The sequence below is a fragment of the Erithacus rubecula genome (assembly GCF_903797595.1).
Source record: "Erithacus rubecula genome assembly, chromosome: 11".
Taxonomy (NCBI): Eukaryota; Metazoa; Chordata; class Aves; order Passeriformes; family Muscicapidae; genus Erithacus; species Erithacus rubecula.
In genome coordinates this window covers 3,924,590-3,948,073 of record NC_136663.1, presented here as the reverse complement: position 1 = coordinate 3,948,073, position 23,484 = coordinate 3,924,590, and the positions used below count along the sequence as shown (strand labels likewise).

General features: G+C 47.3%; 2 protein-coding genes across 12 annotated transcripts in view; both read left to right on the top strand.

Moving 5' to 3' along the window:
- Positions 1–6,852, top strand: part of TNIK (TRAF2 and NCK interacting kinase) — a 144,991-nt gene extending 138,139 nt beyond the window's left edge. For all 11 annotated transcript variants that reach the window (XM_079315043.1, XM_079315037.1, XM_079315038.1 and 8 more), the window contains 6 exons: positions 76–210; positions 452–552; positions 1,798–1,947; positions 2,887–3,046; positions 3,653–3,792; positions 5,345–6,852. In XM_079315043.1, the coding sequence (XP_079171169.1) occupies positions 76–210; positions 452–552; positions 1,798–1,947; positions 2,887–3,046; positions 3,653–3,792; positions 5,345–5,428 (770 nt within the window). In that variant the 3' untranslated portion in view covers positions 5,429–6,852. The remainder of the gene's footprint in view (positions 1–75; positions 211–451; positions 553–1,797; positions 1,948–2,886; positions 3,047–3,652; positions 3,793–5,344) is intronic.
- A 5,024-nt stretch (positions 6,853–11,876) lies between these two features.
- On the top strand, positions 11,877–23,267 carry SLC2A2 (solute carrier family 2 member 2). The gene is made up of 11 exons (XM_079315164.1): positions 11,877–12,037; positions 12,686–12,781; positions 13,300–13,526; positions 14,039–14,163; positions 14,906–15,021; positions 15,579–15,741; positions 16,141–16,328; positions 16,981–17,085; positions 19,173–19,274; positions 19,690–19,893; positions 20,097–23,267. Exons 1-11 carry the CDS (start codon positions 12,023–12,025, stop codon positions 20,286–20,288), a joined length of 1,533 nt encoding a protein of 510 aa, XP_079171290.1. The 5' UTR covers positions 11,877–12,022; the 3' UTR covers positions 20,289–23,267.
- The last annotated feature ends 217 nt before the right edge of the window (positions 23,268–23,484 follow it).

Below are 23,484 nucleotides of genomic sequence, written 5' to 3'. Positions count from 1 at the left end.
AAATAAGCACTGAAACCCCACAATGGTCCGTGCAAACATGCTGTGCTCTGACAGGGACATTTCCTTTGCCAACAGGAAAGAAGAACAAGCTGCGTGTGTACTACCTGTCCTGGCTGAGAAACAGGATTTTACACAATGACCCTGAGGTGGAGAAGAAGCAGGGTTGGATCACAGTTGGAGACCTGGAGGGATGCATCCACTACAAAGTTGGTGAGTAGAAATAAATGTCTGAAGAGATGTGGTTTTGTTCTCTAGTCTTTGGTCTGACCTGACAATTTGATATTAAAAGTATGGGTGGACCATAGCCACAAATAAATTTTGAATTAATCTTTATGTATTAGGTGGACTCACGTATAATGAGAATCAGCAGAGGGATGGCTTGAAAAGCTGCTCAGGAGATTTGTTGGGAAGAGAGTGAATGTGTTTAAAATTGGGTTTGTTTTTATTTCAGTGAAATATGAAAGAATCAAGTTCTTGGTGATTGCCTTAAAGAACGCTGTAGAGATCTACGCTTGGGCTCCTAAACCATATCACAAGTTTATGGCATTTAAGGTATGTGTGTCTGTAATTGTAAATACATGAGATTTCTGCACTCTGCAGAGCAGAAAAGCATCTTGCTTATGTAGCTGAGCTCCTCAGGATGCCTGGCAGGCATGGGAGATGGGATCCTTGCTGCTGAAGAGATTGGATGTGTTCTGCTTACAGCCAACAATGAAGTGTTATTATTAGTTTATGCTAGCAGGTTTTACTTGAGGAATTTGCAGAATGGTGATCAAATGCATATGAGTAAAATTGTGTTGGGGATTTTAGTGGGTGTTTTTTGTGGGGTTTTTGTATGTGTTGGTTTTTTTCCCTCTGACTAATTTTTAACATGCAAAAATAGGCTGGCATGATTTTTTATTTTCATTTTGCAAGGTCCTCTCCCCTTCTGCAATATGGATTCTGTTTCAAGACAGAAAATTTGGGAGAGTGACCCACTCTTTCTCTCTCCTTTTTCCTCCCTTTTCACCTGCCTTGGTTTTCTCAGTGAAACCTTCCTCCTCTCCAACCTGCCAGTGGACACTTTGTCCTTATTCCTTCAGAGCCTTTTCATCCCAAGCTCTGTGCAGAGGACAGTCACAAAGGGCAATGCCTTTTGGAGATGTTCATGCTGAGTAATCTCATTTTACATCTTTGCAACATAAATAGGCTTATGCAGTATTAGGTCACATTTGCTTTTTCTGAGCAAAAGCCAGAATAAATGGGCTCAGTGACATGGAGAGCTCAGCAGCATCAAAATGGTCTAGGGTCCAGCTTTCCACAGGTGTTTCACTCTCCTGCTGATCACCTAAACCATGGTGCTTGATCTGGACATGGCTGGGGGTTGGTCCCAGCCTTGATGCAGCAGGTAGATGGAGCAGGGGAGAGTAGATCTTTGCTAAACTGACTCATTTCAGCTGCCCAAAGCAGAGCAGTGATCCCTGCCAGGAGAGGAGGTGGGTGGTCACAGATCTCTGCTGAGAGAAACTGAACACACACTCATGTAAAATTGAGCTGTCTCCTTCCTTTAGAGACCAAATCCTTGTGTTGGCCTCAGGCTCCTGTGAGAGAGAGCTGAGCTTGGCAGGGTAGGCACTTATCTGCTGAGATGCTGAATATCCTCTGAGGCATCTGACAGGGGAACACAGAGACAGGAGTATAAATAGCCACATATTTAGTAGGAAACACAGTCAAACAAATGGGATTTCAAAACTATATCAGGCTCTGCAATGGGGATTTGTTGGTTTTCTGTGATGCTCATGGAAGGGATTATAAAAGTCTTTTTCAGATCTCCAGCACAAGCCGTTGCTCGTGGATCTCACTGTAGAAGAGGGTCAGAGGCTGAAGGTCATCTTTGGATCCCACACTGGTTTCCATGTGATTGATGTAGATTCTGGGAACTCCTATGATATCTATATTCCATCTCACGTGAGTACCTGGGCAGTGCTGCTGCCTGTACATGGTGACACAGGTCAGCACTGAGGGCTGGACAGGCTCCCAGGGGCTCACAAGTGGCACCAGTGATGGGTGTGACATTCCCCAGAGCTGCCCTCACTTAAAGAGCACTCAGAGCTTCACATGCTTCATGTTCATCTGCACAGGCTGTTTCTGTCCTCATGCAGGAGCAGTAAAGTTTAAAGTTGCCATGTTCCATAAAGAGGAGAATCTGTCTGTACACTGCATGGAGCAGTAATGGAGCTCTCTGTAGGATTTTCTTGTTGGGTCATTTAAACTCCATCTATACTGGTGGCCCACAATAATCTGGTCTAGGAGAAACTGTGTCACTAAACAAATGCAGGAATTGTTGAACCTGGTCCAAGCAGCAGTCTCCTCTGTGAGAACTAACAAGAGCAGAGGGAGAAATACTGGGGCAGTTTGGCATGGTTTTGTGTTGTCTTAGCTATGGAAGGGCAGACAAGGCTGGATAGTCAATGCAGCTGCCCTTGGAGCTAGAGGATGATTGCTAAAAATTAGGATATTTCCTCCCAAGGGCTGCCTTGGGCTGCCTGTAAAATTCTGAGTTTATGTACCTTGATTTGAACTGGTGATGGATTCATTGGCTCAGTCACTTATTTGTGTTCCAGCCAAGTGTCAGCCATCAGTCTTGGGGGTGTGTATGTTGTGATCTGTCTGTAATTGCTGAACCTGTTTATCCTTGCTGTCTCAGACAGCTTTGATGGTAGGGTAAACATGACAGTTTATTCCCCTTCAGGCTTATCTCTGAAAGCCAGTGCCTGTGTGGGGAATGGAGGGAGGGCTTTGTTCTCTGGCTGGTTTGGGCTTTTTCCTGCAGTGCTCTGCTCCCTTCCCCCTTCCCCTTTCTCCATGCAGTGTAATTCTGACTCTCAGGGTCTGTTTTGCCTGCAGATTCAGGGCAATATTACTCCTCATGCCATTGTCATCCTGCCCAAGACGGATGGGATGGAGATGCTGGTGTGCTATGAGGACGAGGGTGTCTATGTGAACACCTACGGGCGCATAACGAAAGACGTGGTGCTCCAGTGGGGAGAAATGCCTACTTCTGTGGGTAGGTCAAGCCTTCCTCTTCCCCTGCTTAAAACACAAGCCACAAGCAAGATGAGGAGTTGAGAATGCTGAGATGGAGTCATTTGGGATGGAGGAGATTTCCCTCTTTTATCAAAGGGTATTTCCCTCAACCAGCTGTGAGATGCAATTGCTAAATTTTTGCAGTTTAGTCCTCCATAATAAAAGCAAGTAATGTCTTAAAGATTTGAACTTTCTGAGTGTAAGATCAATGTGAGATAATGCCAGTTGTTGCACTGGTGGGATACTCTGTTGGGTGGAGAGGGGCTGGATGTGGAGCTGGGAGCCCTTCAGTTGCTCTTCTGGCTCTGATGTTGTTCAGCTCCACATCCCATGGAGGCAAAACACTACCCAGCTCCTTACCTTCTGAAACCAGAAGTGATGCTGCTTCTGTTTAAATTTCTCAGCAATTTCTGGATGAAAAGTGCTCTGAAAGGCTGCTGTCCCTGCAGGCACATGCCTGGTCATCAGAGCTCTGCCATTGATCTGCTTAGGCTTTGAATAACAGCTGATGAGAGCTTTTCTGCCTGTTGCATAATATTTAGCTCAACACAAGTTGTAACACCTGCCAAACACTTCCTTTTGACAGCCTACATTCATTCCAATCAAATAATGGGCTGGGGAGAGAAAGCTATTGAGATCCGCTCAGTGGAGACAGGACATTTGGATGGAGTATTTATGCACAAGAGAGCTCAAAGGTTGAAGTTTCTATGTGAAAGAAATGATAAGGTAAGTCCACTTCAAAGCTTGTTTCTGTGATGTGAGCTGGAAGGTGCTTTTAGAGCTTATGTCTGGTTTGTCTTGAGGTTAATAATTAAGCTGAAGGTCCTGTTTAATAAGCAGTGCCCATAAACCTATTCCCAGTCAATTTTCTCCAGTGGATGGAGACCTCAGCCTGCAAGATCTCTTCTACATCTAGCTGAGATCTGCCTTGACTTGGCTTGACTTTCTCCCAATTCTCTCATCTGAACATTAAGTAGAGGTTACCAAGTGAACTCCAAAAGTTGAGTATTAGCAAGGGTGTGTAAGTGACCCTGGTTTGAGCTCTGATGCAGAAACATTTTGATGCGTCCTTAGATGGATCTTTAGATGCATTTTGATGCATTTTAAATTACTTTCCTCATCCATTTTTGTGGACAGCAGTGATAAATACTGCTCTGGAGGGTCACCAGAGCTGCATGGCTGTCATGTAGATAACCCCTGCCAGAGGTGTTGCAAGGGGGACAGGGAATGAGGAGAAATTGCTGGAAGAAAAGACATTTTTGCATGGAAGAGATGGTTGAATGTCAAGGTGTTTCTGCTGGTGGTGTTCCCTCCTCTCACAAGTTTTCACTAAGATAAGTCAGGAGCAAACAGCAGGAGATCTTTCATGATGCTCACGATCACAAAACCAGTGAAGAGACCAGTTGCTGTGTCCCCAGAGCAAGATTTAATAATGTGCAGTAAATGAGCTTGGAGGCCATGAACACTTTAGTGAACAGCTGCTCATTAGCTGAGTGCTGCCCTTCCTGGGCATGGAGGCAGGCTGAAGCTCTGCAGGAAAATGCATCCTAACTTCACAGTTGAGTATGTTATGAGAAGCTGCCCAAGAAGATGAGTTGAAGTTTAATTTAAGTGTAATCTAATTGTAACAAAGCTGGAAAAGAAAAACTTTGATCTTTTTAAAATACTGGAACCAACTGATGGGTTTGGAATAGTAAACTCAGATGTTTCTCTTTCTGGAGAACTTGTTAAAGTGGTAAGATCTAGTAATTTTTGGTTTTATTAAGGACAGAGGCTTCAGGTTGTTCCCTTCAATATTTGCAAATTATAACTTAATTATTTTTTAAGACTCCCCTTGAAATCAGATGCTGGTGGATCCTGCCAGAAGCACCAAAATCCCTGTTCTTCATACAGAATCCTGATATGTTTCTGCACTTTGAGCATGTTGAAGGGAAATCTTTTTTCTGGGCTTTACTTTCAGGAATAGCTGAAATACCAGGACTAACTTTTCCAAAAAAAGCCATTTCAGACTGAGGCAGATATTGACCCAAATGGTGAATGTTTAGCAAGATCCAAACCCCTGACAGCAGTTTTTTGTTAGTACTTCATAATAAATGATGCTGTGGCAGTAAAAAGTGATAAACCTGGAATTTTTAAGGCATTCCAAACTCTTTCTGGTAGTGAGGGAGAAGGAGGTTTAATTACTGCACTTACTAATGAGTGGCTCAATTTAATCCCAGTCTGGCATGGGTAAGCTCCATCCCCTGAGCATTAATAAGTGTTCTTTCCTTCCTGACAGGTATTTTTTGCATCGGTGAGATCCGGAGGAAGCAGCCAAGTGTTTTTCATGACCCTCAACAGAAACTCCATGATGAACTGGTAACAGAGGAGCACTTGGCACTCCCCGCCATGGCATTATTTCTAATTTAAAGGACATTAAACACGTGGACTAACACTGTAGAGGCAGGTGGGGAGGAGCCCCCTCCCCACGCTGCCCCGGGGCAGGGACTGCAGCCAGGGATGGACTTTCACGCTTGGACCCCCCGAGGTCTCCTGATTACGCTGTGTTATAGTGGGTTATGAGTTTTTCCTTTATTTTATTTTATTTTATTTTTTTAGTTTTACTTTTTCTTTGTCCCCCTACTTTGTAAGAACGGGGAAAGAAACAGTGTCAAAAAGTCTGTTTTTAATTCTGTCTGCCTGCTAGCATCAAATATATAGTATGTTGTAAAGTTACCAATTAAATCTGGTGAGAGACAGCACAATAAATGTACCTTTTATCTTTGTGATGAAGGCCATAACCATATAGCTGGGTAATTTTAGAAATCTTTTGCCTTCACCAACATTTACATGTTGCTTTTGGCAGCAACGGCTTAACGGATTTTTAAAGAAGAGAAAAAATAATAGGTTTTTTTCCCCTCTTTTGGGAAATGGATTTTAAATGGCTAAACTACTAGCCTTAGACTAATAAAAATCAGCTACCATTTTTGTCAAGTCTGTCAATCCATATTTCTATATGGATCTTCACATAATGGTGTGTCTTGATAGGGACAGAGGTGCCATTTCTTGTTGCTCCGGAGGTGCCCGCCTGCCCCGGGATGGGATCGGAGAGGAGAGGAGGGCAGAGCAGTCACAGGAGCCCTGTGCTCTCCCCCAGGGGCATTTGTGACTGCAGAGGCTCCTGGATGCTGTGGGCACCCGACCCTGCTGCTGGAGCTGGCACAGGTTGTGGTGCTGGTTCCCCCTGAGTCCAGAGCCGGGCACTGGCGCGTGCAGGAGCAGCCGGCACAGGGATGGGGACCACGACACAAGCTGCCTGTCCCCCATGTTGCTGGATTGGGCTTGTAAAGAGCTTAAAAAATTATATATATGTGTGGTTTCTTCAGCCAAGGGTCTGAATCTACTCGTTTTCCACCCCCTCCACTCCCTAGGAATTACCCAACATACAGTGAAAGACAACATCTGTGCCGAACCGTGTGTGTGTGTTTAGTTCAGGTTGAATCGTGTCCTTATAAACTCTGCTCAGTTGATTTCCGTTCTCGGTGCGTATCTGGGGTTTTCTTTCTCAGTAGCTGCAAGCATGGCCGCCTGTGGTGTTGGGGTGTCGCATAACAAGGTCTGTGTTGCTGGTTTTAACCTACCTCGTTTCGGTTGGGGTTTGTTTTTTGGTTTGGTTTTGTTTTATTTTATTTTTTTCCGTTCCGCTGTCTATCACAGCGCTGTTACCTCCAGCGACATATAGAGAGCTTAACTGGCAATCTTGGTGTACTCAGTAACGATGGCTTTATTAAAAAATGATTAAATCAACAGGACTTGGTCAAACTTGAATCTTTATCAAGGGTAAGAGGTGATGCAGGGTGGCGGGGATGGGATGGGCCGGGCCACCCTCACCTGAAGCGTTCTGTGGGCAGGGTGTCAGGGTTTGGTACTGCAGGGATTGCCAGCACTGGGACTCCCAGGATGTGGAGTTCAGGGAAAAACAGGGGGGATGTGCTTTGTGGTACCTTCTTCCAGCACCAGGCACCCTCCTGCTGGGATGGTGCAGCCTGGAGAGTGTAGAGATGGCCACAGGATCACAATACTGGTATTCAAATCCCATCACGAACACTGATTGCCACCAGCTCTTTGTATTTTCATTGTGGTTAAAATAAAAATCAAATAAAGCCCAGAGCTTTTATTGTGTTGCAAACTGATAACTGTTTTGGGGTGTTTTTTGTTCTCCTTCAAGTGACAAATGCACAGCTTTGGATGGTTTTTGTTACTATGGGGTTTTGCATACAGTGATGAAATAGCAGGCAGTCCTTGAGTTTAAACCACTCAGGTGGTTTATAAATGTATTTTTTTAAATCTCAGAATCATTTGAAACAAAAATCATAGAACCCAGTATTACTACAGTCTTATTTATGGCATGTGTGTATGGAGGTAACACAGAGCAAATGCTTTTCTAGTGCCAACCACAATAAAACACAAAACTTCACCATTAAGCCACACCTTTTATGTTTGGGGAAATAAAACCTGGGGTGTTGGAGGACATGGAGGTAAATGGGATTTTCAGGGCTCCCAGTCACAATGCTCCTTGTCTGGAGATTCCTAGGTAGTTTTGGAACAGGATGAGTGCAGGGAGGTGGGACATGTCCCCTGTGATGCTGCCCTGCAGTGAGCAGTGGCCAAGGGATGTCTTGATGGACCATCACCACCTGAAAACTCCTCTTCTGCAAAATCAACCCATGATAAAGCAATTTTCCCTCCAAATGTTACTAGCTTTGATTTGCTTGTCTGTTACTGTAAGTAAAATGTCCTTATGGTTGATTAATGCTCTGAGAAACTACTTATTATTAGTGTTTAAAGAATGAAAACCTGCAGCTTATTTTAAAACCCTATTTCTGGGACTTTTTGCCCAGGAAAGGAAATTTGTTTTGTTGTGCAGTGGTGCAGGAGGAAATAGCAGTAATGTCTGTGCATGCAGGGGTTGCTTGAGCCTGTTGCACATTGAATTATTTACAGAGTTGCTGTGAAATACTGTATAACTTCAGGGATGTCATGGTAAGTGGAAGAAAAGCCCTGAGAGCTGCCATGAGGCCATGCAAGGGCCATGGTCAGCTCCACCACCCTGGGGAGATGCTGGGCACCACTGCCAGGTGAAGGATGCTCAGGGGTAAGGCTGCAGCAGCTTCTTGTGGGAACTGAATCTTTTCAAACCTATTTCAGAATTATTTTCAAATGGTCTTTTTCTTGTTGTGAGATGGTTTGGGGATTGACACTGCATATTTTGGGACAGAATGGGGATGCTCAAGGTGACCCTGGCCCCAACCCCAGAGCTGGACTGGCTGCTGGAAATGGTTGAAGTTGAGCTGCAGTTCATTGTCTCGATGTGAGCCCGCTTAAGGTCTTTTCCTGCTCGTGCAACAATATGATGCTCTGTAACTGGGGCCATCATGAGCATCGTGTAGGCCAGCAGAGACTGAACCTGCCTTTTCCAAAGGTGTGGGGTGGAGCTCCATGTCAATCCCTGCCTCTGTCCGGGCTGATCCACCCACCTGGGCACGGCTCTGAGGAGATTCCTCAGCACTAAAGATGAATTTCCTGGCACAGGACTCTTGTCACAGCCACTGCTGCCCTGTCCTGCATGCAGAATCCCTGTCCTGCCCTGCAGCATCCCTGTCCTGCCCTGTCCTGCCCTGCAGCATCCCTGTCCTGCCCTCTCCTGCCCTGTCCTGCCCTGTGCTGCAGTCAGGACCTGCAGCTGGAGAGTTTTGCTGGGTTTGCTTCCCAGTTTTTCTCTTTTGGGAGATGCTGCACCACCCAGAGCTGGGGGTGGGAAGGGGCTCATTAAGCTCTGGTATCTTTACAGCAGTGCTATAAATGCACCAAATTCTCTCTCCTAAATGTGTTTTATCAGCCTGAGCTGCTGTCTCACATGTGGCCCCAGCACTGCTGCCTGCCCCAGCTGAGAAATAAACGAACATAGTTTTGGTTTTGTGCCAGCCACTGAGATGGCTGAGAGCATCAGCCTGCTCTTAGAGAGCCAGAGTCTTGCAGAGCAGATCTACCTTTTTTTCTTTGTTTTGTTTTGGTTTATGGCATACTTTTTGTTTGTAACATCAAAGATTTCTCTGAATGACTCAGAGGCAGTAAAATGGATGTGCAAATTGCACCAGCACCTGGGGATAGCCTCATAGCCCCTCTGGAATCTTTGAATTCCTTCCACTGAGGTGACAAGCATGTTCAGCTTTTCAAAAGCAGAGCCCCACCATAAACTCCAGCCCATTGCTTTTATCACACATAGATTATCAACAACACCAATTACACTCCACACAACATAGAATAGGCAATAAGCATGGCAATTCTGCCTGACATTATGCACAGTTCTTGCACTCTATTATTTAAATAAAGCATTAGCAATAATGCAGACCTTGTTGTTTGCCAGTCACCTAGACACTGCCTGGCCAGGCTCACCAGCCCTGGGATGGGTCAGTGTTGCTTTGGGCTGTGCAGTGCCACTCTCTGCACCCTCTGGATTGTGATCACAACTGGCTGCCAGATGTGCAAGAGATGTGATGGTTTGTTCATTCATCCTGGTGGAGCCAGGCCTGGTTCTCTGTCCTGTAGGAACACTGTGATTCTCTACCAAGCTAACCCCATCAACCCCTTTGGGATGTGATTGCATTGAGAGGAAAATTTACACACCAACCCTTCCCATCCATCAGCCTTGGGACCAGCCTAGAGCTGCCCTGTGCCAGTCACCACATCCACATCCAGCCCCCTGTTCAGAGAATCACAGGGTCTGGGGTCTGTTAGTGCCACTGAGGGTCAGTATGTGCTTAAATTACCTGGGGCCAAGCTGTGGAGGAGTGTGTCACAGCCCAGCTGGCACCAGCCAGGGGCTCAAGGCAGCTGTGACACTGGGTTGCAGCCTCTTGCCAGGCAGGGAGGGTAAGAGGGGCCAGGGAGGGATGGGAAAACCCAGGATAACTCCATGCTTTTTGCTAGCAGACCTGCTGAGGGATAAGTGGGGCTTGCAGCCTTTGGCATCCATGGAAGTCGCAGGGCTGCTCCTGGAGGGGTGAGTGATGCTCACCCATGCCTCCAGCACTGCTCCAGCTGCTCCACACCCAGGAAGCCCAGGATTACAGGATGGTTCTGCTCCAAGCAGCAGAGGGCAGGACATGGAAAGGCCACCCTGCTCGAGGTATGTTGGTAGCCTTTGATCCCTCCAGTTCCAGTAGTCTGGGGAGAGTAGTGAGGGAAAGCATCATCCTCTTTGTGCCAGGCACCTGCACCAGGAGGGGATCCCAGAGGGGTACGTGGGAATCCTGGAGGGGAACATCTGTCCCGTCAAGGTTTTCACAATGCCTGAAGGTTTCAGTCTTGGGTCAGGGCTCCCCTTTGTTTTCTGATTCAAGCCTTAGTAGCCTGGTAATTGTCAAATCCTGCCAGTCCCATTGTGAAGGTATTTAACTGCAATGCAAAGAGACTGCTTGTAAATGCCTGGGTATCCACACACAGCGAGCAAACAAACACCATTGGCAAAGATCTCAGCAGGAAGGACAAATATTGGGGAAAACTAAAAAGCTCAGCCCTGGGGCCCTTCCTGTCACAGCTACACCAGCCCAGGAGGGGAATGCAGGTGCTGAGGCTGGAATCAAAGCCTGCTTAATGAAATGAACTTTCCTACTCCAGTTAAAGTTTTACTTTACTGGAGACCAGTGCAAAGATTAGTGGTCTTACTCATCTTTGTTGTTTTTTCTCTTGCTCTTCCTCTGTAGAAAGTACATTTTGTGCCCGTGTGAAGCCTGGCTGACTGAGAGCATCATCCAATGAGTGCTGTAACTTGGCTGCTGGACCCATCAGGGGCTGATCTGGAAGATAATGACTTTAATCAGCATTAATCACCTTCCTGACTGACTCAGGCTTTGGCACGGTCTGCTGCTGCTAAAGATGCCACTGTCCCCCCTGGCCCTGCAGCTCCTCTCTCTGACCATGTCAAGGACAGCAAAACCCAAGCCAGAGCAAGACCAGCTCAGACCAGCTTGTGCAGATATGTGCAAAGTTCATGAAAGCCGAGTGAGCCGAGGCAAAAATATTTGGCAGCATCAGTAGTATTTGGCAGCATTTGCAGTATTTCCCAGAATGCACAATATTTGACAGTGCAGCCATCAGCTGGTGGTGCTGAAAGGCTCACTGTTCACACCACTGTAGGATTTTTAATGAAAGCCTCTTTTCCTATAATATTCTGGGTATTTTTGTTATGTTTTATGTCCATATACACACACAGCTGTCTCCTCTGATAGGTGTGTACTGGTATTAGAGCTGCTGGCTGAGGGGGGCTCTGGGTATGCAGGTGTCTGTGTATGGATACACAGGGAGACCTGTATACATCTGTGTTTATATGTGGCTCTGTGTGTGATGTACACACATGAATATATTTTAAAGCAGGTGCTAAATGCTATTTAAATAAAACAGTCATTTTCTAGCTGCTTTGCTACATGTGCTGGAGAGGTTTCTTCTCCCTGATTCAGCAAGAGGATTGTGATGTGACATGCACACCCAGCACAGAACTCGAGGAAGGTGTTGAGCATCTTGAAACAGGCTCCAGCCCCTGGCACATCACATTTCCAACTGTTCAGCTGAGGGACAGCCCCAAACCAGCCCTGCAGCTGGATCATTTGAATTGTCCAGGTCCACTCTATGTCTTTGCAGGTCTCCCATTGTTTCGTGTGTGTCCCAAACACGGGGATTGGTGGTGGCTGCTTTGAGCTGAGCGGTGGCCAAATAATGCGTGGAAGACTTGGGTTTCTCATTAACTCCAGAGTTGATATAGTCTCATCTCTCCAAGCACCAGCCTGCTTTCCTGCCTCCATCCCAGCTCTGCTGTCCTTCCTTCCCTGCCCAAGCCCTCACCTTGCTCTGCAGCCCAGGACAGTGACTGTTCCCAGAAGGAAGGTGGAGGAGCTGCGGGGTGGATGAGAAAAGGAAAATGCAGACGGAGAAGGTAATCATGGCTCACCTGTATTTTTGCTCTAGACTTTCTAGTGAAATTACTAGAATTTCTGCAGGACCCCAGCACTGAGCAATCCCTTGCCAAAACCAACCCCAAAAATCCCCTCCACTAATTAATTATGCACAGGGGTAAAGGGGAAAAGGGCCAAGGGGCTATTTTTTATTTTTAAGAGGTCTGTTGGGTCATTGGATAATTTTAACTGTGATGGGAGGAAAAAAATGCTTTAAACAGCACTGATGAAAAACATCCTTTTGGTGTTTTTTTCCCAGCAGCTGTGCTCCAGGGATGGGGATGGGGAAGGACACACTGCTGCTGCTGCTTCTTGCACTGGTGTACTGGGCAGAGCTTTGGATCCCATGAACTCCAGAGCCAGGATGGGCAGTGCAGCAGGGAGAGCTGGACTGTTATTGTGGGGCAACACCACTCTGCTCTGGGGGTCTGATCTTGCCTGTTCCCAGGGGCTTTTCTTCTCCTTTGGAGTGAGCCAACCACCTGTGCTGCTGCAGCAGCATCCCTGCAAGCTCCTGTCCCAGCCAGCTGGGCAGCAGGGTGCCCTGAGATAGGTGTGGGATGCAGCTCCCCCAGTTTTGGGTACTGCTAGGACAGTATGATGAGGTTGTTCTTTGCTTCCTTCCCCAGCACCTCACAGGAACATTGATCCTCTCCGTCTTCACTGCAGTATTGGGCTTCTTCCAGTATGGCTACAGCCTGGGGGTCATTAATGCACCCCAGAAGGTAAGTGGAGCCCCTCAAGCTGTACATGGCCAAGGAACTGCAGCTTCAGGGCAGCCAAGGCCAGTTTGTCCCTTGCAGAAGCTCTCAGGAGGGCTCTGTCCCTTCCCAGGCAGTTTCTCCCACAGAACAAAGCCCCTACAACAGGGCAGTGGGGTGACAACAAGGCCAGGACCCTCCCTTGGCACTTCCCCAGGGAAAGGAGTGGGGCTCTGCACATAATGGAACTGTCCCCACTGCAACACAGTCCCGGTGCCCGAGCCAAGGGACTGCACCCCTCCACCAAATCCAGTGCCAAATCCAGACACCACGCTCAGCCCAGCCCTGGGAAGGGGAATGCTTTGTGCCCACCCTCCTGGCCTCTCCCTGCTGGGAACTGGGTGCTGTGGAGCTGGGGGGACCCCAGGATTTCACCCCTGCAGAGCCTGCAATCTTTTCCTGAGGCAGAATGCAGTCCCAAACAGGGGTTGGGGTGGTTACAGGCCTGAGCTGACGGCGTTGTTCCTCTCTGCCTGTCCCAGGTGATAGAAGCGCACTACGGGCGCGTGCTGGGCATTGTCCCCCCGGACAGACAGGCCACCAATGCCTCTGGGGAGGATGGCACAGAGGGGACACTGCCACCCCCGACTGAGCCTGCCCCCTCCCCACACATCCTCACCATGTACTGGTCCCTGTCCGTGTCCGTGTTCGCCATCGGGGGCATGGTCTCCTCCTTCACCGTGGGCTGGATCGGCGACCGCCTCGGCAGGTGAGAGGCTGCTGGGTGCTGGCACTCTGCACAGCCCAAACCCTGCTGATGGATTTTCCCCATAGAGACATTTCTTCCCTGTAGAAATACAATTTGTGTTATTTTCAGCAATTTAGGAAAAAAGGAAAAATAACTGTCCCAAATTCCAAAATACTGTTTCAACCATCACAGAGGTTGGGCTTTTTAAAATCCTCAGTTACAATCGGGCATTTTATTGCAACTTGAACATTTCAGACAGCAGCTGATGAGCAGCCTAAAGTTCTGAATCCCCCCTTTTCTTTTCATGGCAAAAGGAAGAGGACATCTGCATGGTATTTGCACGGGATGTAAAGTATAATTTATAATATCATTTTAACTACTCTGATTGTTCCCTGGCCCCCATATTTTGCAGTGCCTGCTATCATTGTTTTTCCCCTTGTAGTACTGATTGACTTCAGAGCTGCTCTTGTGTGTTGCACAGGCTGCTCTGGCTGAGCAAGGTGCCAGAGGAGCTGTGCTGTGCTGCCTTGCAGGGTGAAAGCCATGCTGGTGGTGAACATCCTCTCCATTGCTGGGAACCTGCTCATGGGGCTGGCGAAATTCGGGCCATCCCACATCCTCATCATCTCTGGGAGAGCAGTCACGGGGCTGTACTGTGGTGAGTCCAGGCTGGGTCAGCCATGGAAAGCAGCTCCTTGGTAGCTGCTTCAGGGCTGCAGTTCAGATTCTCCAATATTTTTTAATGCTTTTTTTAATTCAGAAGGGGTTTCACGGGTGGGAATTTCCCTCTTCACCCTATATCTGCTCTTCCTGATCTAGGATCTTTTTCCAGAAGTATTTGGATTTGCTTTATCATATATTCATTTTACATATCCTATAAAGGAGAAGGTCCCTCTGTATCTCAAGAATAAGTCTTGCTGCTGGCTGCTATAAGAGCACATCACTAGCCAGGCTGGTTAACAGGTTCCCTAGACAGGGAGCACAGGACTACTGTGCACAGAGAGGATATAGCTGGCAAATAACTGTGAATAGCATTAGAATTACTTAGAAATAACAGCTCTTTATACTGTTACTGCTATGCAGATACAATACTCCACTCTGAGGTTTCAAGGCAAGTTTTAAGAAGGCTGTGTGCCCTGTGATAACTTCTCCCAGCAGACAATCCCTGCTCTGTGCTCTGATGTGTGTGTCCCAGTAAAAAGGTTTCCCAGGTTGGAGCTCTGAATGCAGGGACATCCCAGCACTTTTCCAAGGTGCAGATGGTTCCCAGCCGGGCTGAGGGGCTTGGTGGGGTGTGGGGTGCAGCACACAGGCTCCATCCTCCTCTCCCATGTGGGAAGTGGTTTCTGCTGGCTGCTGAGCTGCCTAGAGGAGGTGACAGGCAGGTGTGCTCTGCACAGGGCTCTCCTCTGGCCTGGTGCCCATGTATGTCAGCGAGGTCTCTCCCACGGCCCTTCGAGGAGCGCTGGGGACGCTGCACCAGCTCGCCATCGTCACGGGCATCCTCTTCAGCCAGGTGAGCAGCAAAACACACACATCCCGAGGGTGTTCCAGAGAATAGCCACACCACTGTGACATACTGTTCACCATTCCACCCCAAAACTGAAGGAGTGTGCAAAACAATCTGCTCTAATGGGGTTAAACCCCTACCTTCAGTAAGAGGTGTCTTAACAAAGGCAACTTCTCAAAAAATAAAAAATACTAAATACTTCTAAATACTTTTAATACTTCTAAAAATTCAATTTCTTCTCCCTGAGGAATTTTTTCAGCATCTTATCAGTGTCAGGCTGGATCATAAGCACGAGACCCCTGATAATCAGGTTCTCAAAAATGGCTTCATCAGGGAAGCAGGGAGCTCAAAGCCCCCATCAGCATTGCTCACCATGGCACAAGTCCCAGCTACACAACAAGTGAGCACATAAATGTACAGGAAACAAAAACACATCCAGAAAAAGAGTTGGTATTTGCTTCTAGTCTTCCTCCAGCTTGTCACTTCAGAACATCATAGTGGTCAATTGCTTTCTCTTCTTAGGGTGCAAAAAGATCCATTCAAATATGCCTGAATTATTCCAGGTCCTTGGACTAGACTTCCTTCTGGGCAATGATGAGATGTGGCCCCTGCTCCTTGGTCTGTCTGGTGTGGCTGCCCTGCTGCAGTTCTTCCTGCTCTTACTGTGCCCTGAGAGCCCCCGATACCTTTACATCAAACTGGGGAAGGTGGAGGAAGCTAAAAAAAGTAAGAAAGACATTCTGGGCTTGTCTATAGTTGTTTTTATACTGTACATAGTAGAAAATAGAGAAGGAAAAGCCTGGCCTGGGGACTCACATGTGACTGTGGTTGCTCCATCTCATGCTCTGAGATACAAACTAGCTGTGGATCAAAAACTATTGAGATATTTGCATGGGACTAAGCAGCACTGCTGAGGGATGAGGCTTGAGAGTGATGTCTCAGGGCTGTTGCAGAGCTGATGTGCTGCTGCCCCTAACCAAGCAGATGCACCCTGGATCCTTGGATGAGCCACAGGAACTCTCATGTGGTTGTCTTACCTTGAGTTTTGCCTAAAGAGAGTTTTGTCCTTACATATATAACTTATCTACCACTGAAAATAAAATGCCCATCTTTTTTTCCCCTAAGATTTGAAAAGGCTTAGAGGAAACTATGATCCAATGAAAGAGATTGAAGAGATGGAAAAAGAAAAGCAAGAAGCTGCTAGTGAAAAGAAAGTCTCCATAAGACAGCTTTTCACCTCTTCCAAGTACAGGCAGGCTGTCATTGTGGCACTGATGGTGCAAATATCCCAGCAGTTCTCAGGAATCAACGCGGTGAGTCCCACCAAAATGTTTGTCTCTTTTTTGTTTTGTTCTCTTTAAAGACAGCATGCTTACCACAGAATCACTGTTTTCTAGCCATTTTTGGCTAAACAATTTTTGCATCACCTCCTGGAATACCAGAAATCACCATTTAACACCAGAAGCATTAAGGAGCACACAGGGATGCCCAGCCTACTTGGCTCCAGGCCATGCCCACCCCATCCACCAGCCACCCTTTACCTCCTGCCCTAATTTTCACCAGAAAAAAAAAACCCTTATTCTTGGAGAGAAGAAAGAAACTGGAGTCATTGCATTGGGAATATTTTTAAATTAATGTAAAACCTGGTTGTACTGAGATATTTGTCTTGAGTGCTCAGTGCTGATGATCTGGATTTTAAAATTAAACATAGACTACATATAAGAAAATAGATTGAATGTGCAAATGCAGTAGCTCAAGAGGGGAATTTCAACAGGATTTTTAACTCCCTCAGGCTCTTATGAAATTTTCAGCTTTAATTACTATAACGAGCCATTAAAAGTTGAAAAACTAATGATAATTAAATTACGCCACATCTCAGCCAAACAAGTGCAACTCTTCTCTCATGAGAACGAAAAGTTTCACCAGCCCTGTTGCCTAATCCTTCATCCTGCTGTATTCTGATAGATCTTTTACTACTCCACAAACATTTTCGAGAGAGCTGAGGTTGACCAACCAGTTTATGCAACCATTGGTGTTGGAGTGGTGAACACGGTCTTCACTGTTATCTCTGTAAGTAAATACTTCTGCCCCCTGGACTACAAAGACATAAGGTACAGTGTGGTTTTGAAACATGATTTTATCCTGGATTTGCTGGGATTTGCAGTATTGCAGGACTGACCCTGAACACCTTACAGGGAAAAGTCATTCCCTGGGCAAGTTTAATTTGAAAATTCAAGCCTTGACATAGAGCATGTTGCTATTGATCAGCACTGCTAAATGCCTTGTGAGTGGAAACTGCACCACTGTGTTCAGGGAGCTCTGAAAACTCTGCATTTCCCCCCAGAATAAAAGCTACCCTTGAGAATGCAATTCTGCAGGTCCTCTCCCCCCAGGGAGCAAGCAGGGGATGGGGGCTGTGATGGGGAAGTCACTGTTCCCAGTGTGCTCTTACCTGTTATCTTTCAAACTGTTTTCTGTGTGTACATAGCACCTGCACCAGTGATATCCAAAGGCTATTCCACAGTAATAAAAGTAATCCAGCACCTATCCTCATCCTATCTAAGCAAGGCTCTGCAGTAATAAAGGGATGGTTCTGTTTCCTCAGATTTTCCCGTTATTTGTCTCTCTCCTGAGAGGATTAATACAATTCCTATCAGCTGGCAATTAATTTTATAATGTAGCCATTAATATAAGAGGAAATGTCAAGCCTATTTCTCTCTAGAGATTTAGGGAGTAAAGGACTTTCACCAGCGTGATGCAGAACTGGCTGAAAGGCAAAAATACACAGCTCCAAGAGTTTTAGGACAAGGAGGACTAATTTTAAACTGAGAGAGAGAAGGTTTGAATTAGATATTAGAAAGAAATTCTTGTTTGTGAGGGTGGTGAGGCACTGGTATAGGTTTCTTAGAGAGGATGTGGATTTCCCATTCCTGAACTGTCCAAGGCTAGGCTAGGTCTCGTGGGAAGTGTCCCTGCCTATGACAGGGGGGAATTGGATGATCTTTAAGATCCTTTCCAACCCAAACCATTCATACTCCAATATGTGTGAGAGAGGAGGTCTTGGAGTGAACCTGCCTTAGAGAAAGTCTATCATAGGGCCCCATACTGAGGAGAAAACTGTGAAATGAGGCACAGAGGTGTGCAGCTGGAAGAGGCCTTTCTTCAGCATGGAGGGTGCTCTGCAGTTCTCTCCCCACCCCAGGACTGTGGTACTTGCAGCCTTGGGCATTTGCTCTTTGCTTCTTTTGTCCATGAGCACTTAAAAATTACCTGTTTTTGTCAATAAATGACAGACCCTGATCAAAAGGCAGAAATGCTGACAGCTGATGGACCTTGGAAAGGGGAGAAGGGAGCAGAGACTCATCCTCTGCAACTTCACGTGTCAGCACATGAACAGCCTCCAGGAAAAGAGATGGTCTCTGGGAAGTGTAAATCCTGGCTGTAATGGCAGGAAAGGTGGAGCTGCTGGCCAGAGGTGTCCTTCCAAGCAGAGGGGAAGGAGTGGGCAGCCTCACAGGCTGCTGCATGGTTAGGCCAGGATAGCTGCACTGTCCTCTGGAGGGACTTATACCTCCCTGCCCAGGTGAGATATCTGTCAAAAGCTGGGTGACATAACTGGAGCCCACCAAGAAGAGCTGAGGAGCAAACTAAGCTTTGTGACTACCAGGGAAGTAAAAGGAGCCTGGGAGTGGAAGAAAAATCCTGACTGCAGCTGCTAGACAACTACCCCTGCCCTAGGACAGGCAAGGTGCAATGGCCCATGATGTGACCTGAATCATGCTACATTTTGAAGCCTGATTTCAAACTAATGCAGACCTAGTAACTTTTTAGTTCCTGGAAGAAAAAAAGAAAAGGGAAAGAAAGAGAAAGTCCACAGTCAGCAATTCATGTGTAGGAGCAGTGGGAAGTCCTGAGAGTTTGGAAATGCATGGGCTCTGAGTGTGTGTGCCTTTGCCTTGCCCTTGGCAGGGTAACTGCTCAGTCTGGCTCCCCAACAGCTGCCAGCAGAGTTTCTGACACTTGGAAACCAGAACATAAATCTCTACCACTAAAAGAGCAAAAGAGCAGTGTGGCAGTGGTAACAGGGTGGTTACTGCAGTGACCTGATCCTGAGAGTGGTGGTGCTGGACACTGAGCTGCTGTGTGTGTTTCTGCAGGTTTTCCTGGTGGAGAAGGCAGGCAGGAGGTCCCTGTTCCTGGCAGGTCTGATGGGCATGTTGGTCAGCGCCGTGGCCATGACAGTTGGGCTTGTGCTCCTGGTAAGGGTTTCTCTCCTTCTTTCCTTCCTGGTTTGAAAACAAGAGAAAATCCCATTGAAGTCAGTTCAAACCACTGCTGCAAGCCCCTGTCAAGATAAAAAAGCAAATAATAGGTGGGTTCCTTTGTTGAACACCCTGGTTATTAAAGGGTGCCATTCTGCCTCGTTTTGCTGAGCTGCAGGCAAGGAGAGGGCTCAAAGTTACAGCTGAGCTGATGGCTGTGAACTCCTCCAGGCAGCAATGCTGGCACCACATGCCCAGCCAGCACCTGGCACAAGAATTTGAAACCTTAATTATTCATATCCAGTCCCCCACTGTCTGAATAGAATGAAATTTCTGAAAAAGAAGCCTAAATAAAGTAATTAATGATAATTAATGAGAGTTGCTTTAGGACTATAACACCAACCTCTTGCAGAGCCAGTTTGCCTGGATGAGCTATGTCAGCATGGTCGCAATCTTCCTCTTCGTCATCTTCTTCGAAGTGGGGCCTGGGCCCATCCCCTGGTTCATCGTGGCCGAGCTGTTCAGCCAGGGCCCGCGCCCTGCCGCCATCGCTGTCGCCGGCTTCTGCAACTGGGCCTGCAACTTCATCGTGGGAATGTGCTTCCAGTACATAGCGGTAAGAAACCCCTTAACCACACAAACAAATGACTGGCACCATCCCACCGCTGGGCTCCCAAAGCAGCCCAGCAGGATGTGAAGGTGCCTCCCAGATTTCCAGCCCCTAGTCTGGCTGGGCACCTCAGGCAGCCGGGGTAGGAAGGGGAAGCCATTCCTGTGGTGCTGATGGAGGTGTCCCCTGGTCCCACTTTCCCCCTGCAGGATCTGTGTGGACCATACGTGTTCGCAGTCTTCGCGGGTCTGCTCCTCCTCTTCATCCTGTTTGCGTACTACAAAGTCCCGGAGACCAAAGGAAAGTCCTTTGAGGAGATCGCAGCCGTGTTCCGCCGCAAGAAGCTCTCGGCCAAAGGCATGACTGAGCTGCAGGACCTGCGGCGCAGCGAGGAGGCATAGGCATCCCATGCACCAGAAATGGGGGACTGGGCATGCACCTCCTTCAGGCACCAGGGGAAGAATATTGGGCAAAAGTCTCATTTCACAAAAACCTTGCAGCTGGCAGACCAGGAGGACTCATCTGTTGGATTCCTTCTGGCTGCTGGGGTTCACACCTCCCAGCCACAGGTGCTACCCTGGCATTTTATTCTGAGACACCTGGGACAACTTGGGCTGCAGGAAGAGCCAGGGAAAGGACAGGAGGAGTGTGGTACATATCCATGTCATTCCCTGCTGGAAGAGCCCAGTGGGACAGTGATCTTACCAGACAGCATTGAGCAGGGCTGTCTCCTAGCTGAAATGAAGGAAATATTAGGCTTTTTTTTTTTTTTTTGAGAATCTTAGAAGCTGTGGCTGGGCTGATGGGCATTTTCCCTACATCTCAGCCAGTCTATTTAGCTCTCTCTTTCCTCCCAGGAAGCCTCTTCTCTCCCCCATCTCATTGCTGCAGCACAAGGCACAGCACAACACTGACCACACAAAAAACCCTGGGCACTCCTGGTCGCCATGTGAGGAGACTCCAGCCCTGCTGCCACCCCTTCCATGGTGTGACCATTGCCAGGGCAACTCCTTCCCCATCTGCCCCTTCCTTCCCTTCCTTTCATTTAATGCTCAAGACCCACAGGCTCCAGATCCAGCCAAGGGCTCAGGCTGCTCATAGAGCAACAATTAATGATGACCCAAAGAAGAAATGGGTATTGGAAGGTGAACTGGAAGGTGCCACTCACCTAACTCCTATTTTGCATCACTTAGCATTTTGCTGGCTGGGTGTGCTTCAGCCAAGATAGTGTGCAAGCAGGAGGTCAGGCTGTTTCCATAGCCTAGTTTGTGCTCCTTTTGCTTCTTTATGAGACGTTTTTATGTGGCAGAATCAAACTCCAAGGACTTTTCTCCCTTTTTTGGTGGCATATATTGGAACCATTGCAAAAGCCTGCTCTCTGCTTGACTTTTAAGATTTGCATGCTCCTTGTTGTGATACCAGGCTACTTTTTAGCAACTTTCTCAGGGTAGAAACCCATTATTTATTTAGAGATAGAACACTGGCATTGCTTGGTCACTGTGTGCTCACCACTGCTGCTGGTGAAGCAGTGGCCAAAATGTAACAGAAGATTGAGTGTAACAAAAAGCACAAAATAGATGGGCTGAGGAGGATCATGATGCTGCTGTGGGTTTGGTTTTAGGAGAGGTTCATGCTCCTTTCCATGTGCCTGAACATTTTTGCTTTTTAGGTTTTACTCTCTTGGTATTAAGACCCTACAGCAAATTCTGGTCACTTCCAAGTGATGGGAAGTGCAGCCTCAAGGTGCACTGGCAGAAATGCCTGGCCCTGGTGTGTGCACTGGAGCAGTAAGATTGCATCAAAGGCTTTGCTGGAGTGACTGCTGGGATTTAACTAGAGGAGAACTGGGTCAGTGCAGTCATGTGCTGCAGTGATGGGTGACCCAGGTCTGGCACGGGGCGTGCAGGGCTGCTGGAATCAGAGCCCAGGCTGGGGCTGAGAAGAGAGCAGCAGAGCTGGGGCACAAGGTCTGTGTCGAGCTGTCCATCTGTGTGCTGTACACAGGTTCCCCCAGGTGACACCAATGGCCACAGCAGGCTCAGAAGATCTCCACAGTGTTTACTGTAAGTTAAAGATAATGGATTATCTGAATGTACAAAAAGGAGAAAAAAGGATTCTTGCTATCAGCGTTGTTATCTAGGTCTGTTAGATAAAAGATGAACAACATCTATGGCATGTGATGGCTTGTGCTGCTGATTTTCCCCCTCTGTACATCTCAGACATACACCCAATGACAAAGAGGAGCTATTTTCCTAGCAGCTATTTTTGCTCACAGGTGGTAAAAGCTGTGCAAGCCCTCAGCTAAATCCCTTTGAAACAGGTGGTCCAGAGGTGACACTTGGGGTTGGAGGCAGCCCTAGAACTGGTGGCACCTGGCTCTGGGCCAGGATGAACCCTGACTGGAGGGGTGCCAGAGTCTGGCCCCAGCTGTCCCCAGTGTCTCCTCACCCCACTGTGAAGCACCTGTGCTTGCATGGTGCTGCTGCAGCCTAAAACCTGGTGCTGGGGCCTCTCTAGGCACAAGAGGCAGGAGGAGCATTTGGGAGAAGGGAGGTTCAAAGGAGATTCACTGCTGCTCTGAGAGCCTAGCCAGGCTGGGTGTCCTGTCATCATAGAGGAGGTACAAAATGATTTCCTAAACTTCTGCTAGGTTTTGTCCTATTGTCTGGGGGGCATCAGTGACTCTGCTGGCAGCTCAGCTGTGAGGGGCCTTATGGATCAACATTGAACAGTCAGTCCTTGTTTTCCTGTGTCACTGCTGAATGACAATAGAAAGCCAGTCCAGTTACTGTAGTTCAGCACATAAATCAGTTTCACAAAGCTCACAGCATTAGTGTTGCCCACAGCTACAGCACTGAACTTCCCAGAAGAGCTGCCTGGGGGTTCAGAGGCACCTAAGGAAAATGGAGTGTCAGGCTGTGTTTCCTTGCAGCAGCTGCCATGTGGAAGGGAGTTTTCTTCTTCCAGCCTGGGACAGGATGAGCAGAGTAAGGCATTGCTGGCCTTTTGTCCTCCCCATGGCTGCAGTGAAGACTCAAGCTGGGCTTTACTATCACAGGAGCACTTTAACCATATGCCACTGCAGGACAGGGTCATTAGAGTTAGTTAAATCTGATGATATATTTACTTTTGTCTCGTCCCATCAGGCTGATAATTAGGACTGTACACTCTATCTGTCCTTGCTACATGCAAGTTCCAGTTAAAACTTGTTCTTGAGACACAGCTTGTTGAATCACTATTTTTATCTCTCACCATTACAGTTTTACTAATCTGCTAATCATTAAGAAAATTTAAAAGACCGAGTCAAACTTATTAGCTAAATGGTTGCTGCATTTTAGTAACATGCTAAATATGTTCTCATACCATGCCTGGCTAATAATGCAATATAATTAATAATCCCTGAGAAAGCATCTTGTCAGCAAGAGCTTTGACAGTGTTTTCCTAACGTGCTGAGACAACAGCCATTAAGACTTTCCTGTTGTGCCAACGGTATCTAGTCTCCCACTCTCTAGGCTTAATTTTAAAATTAGTTTGACTTCCCTAATTCAATAAACTCAGGACATTTGGCCCCATTAACGCTCTCCACACTAATTTATC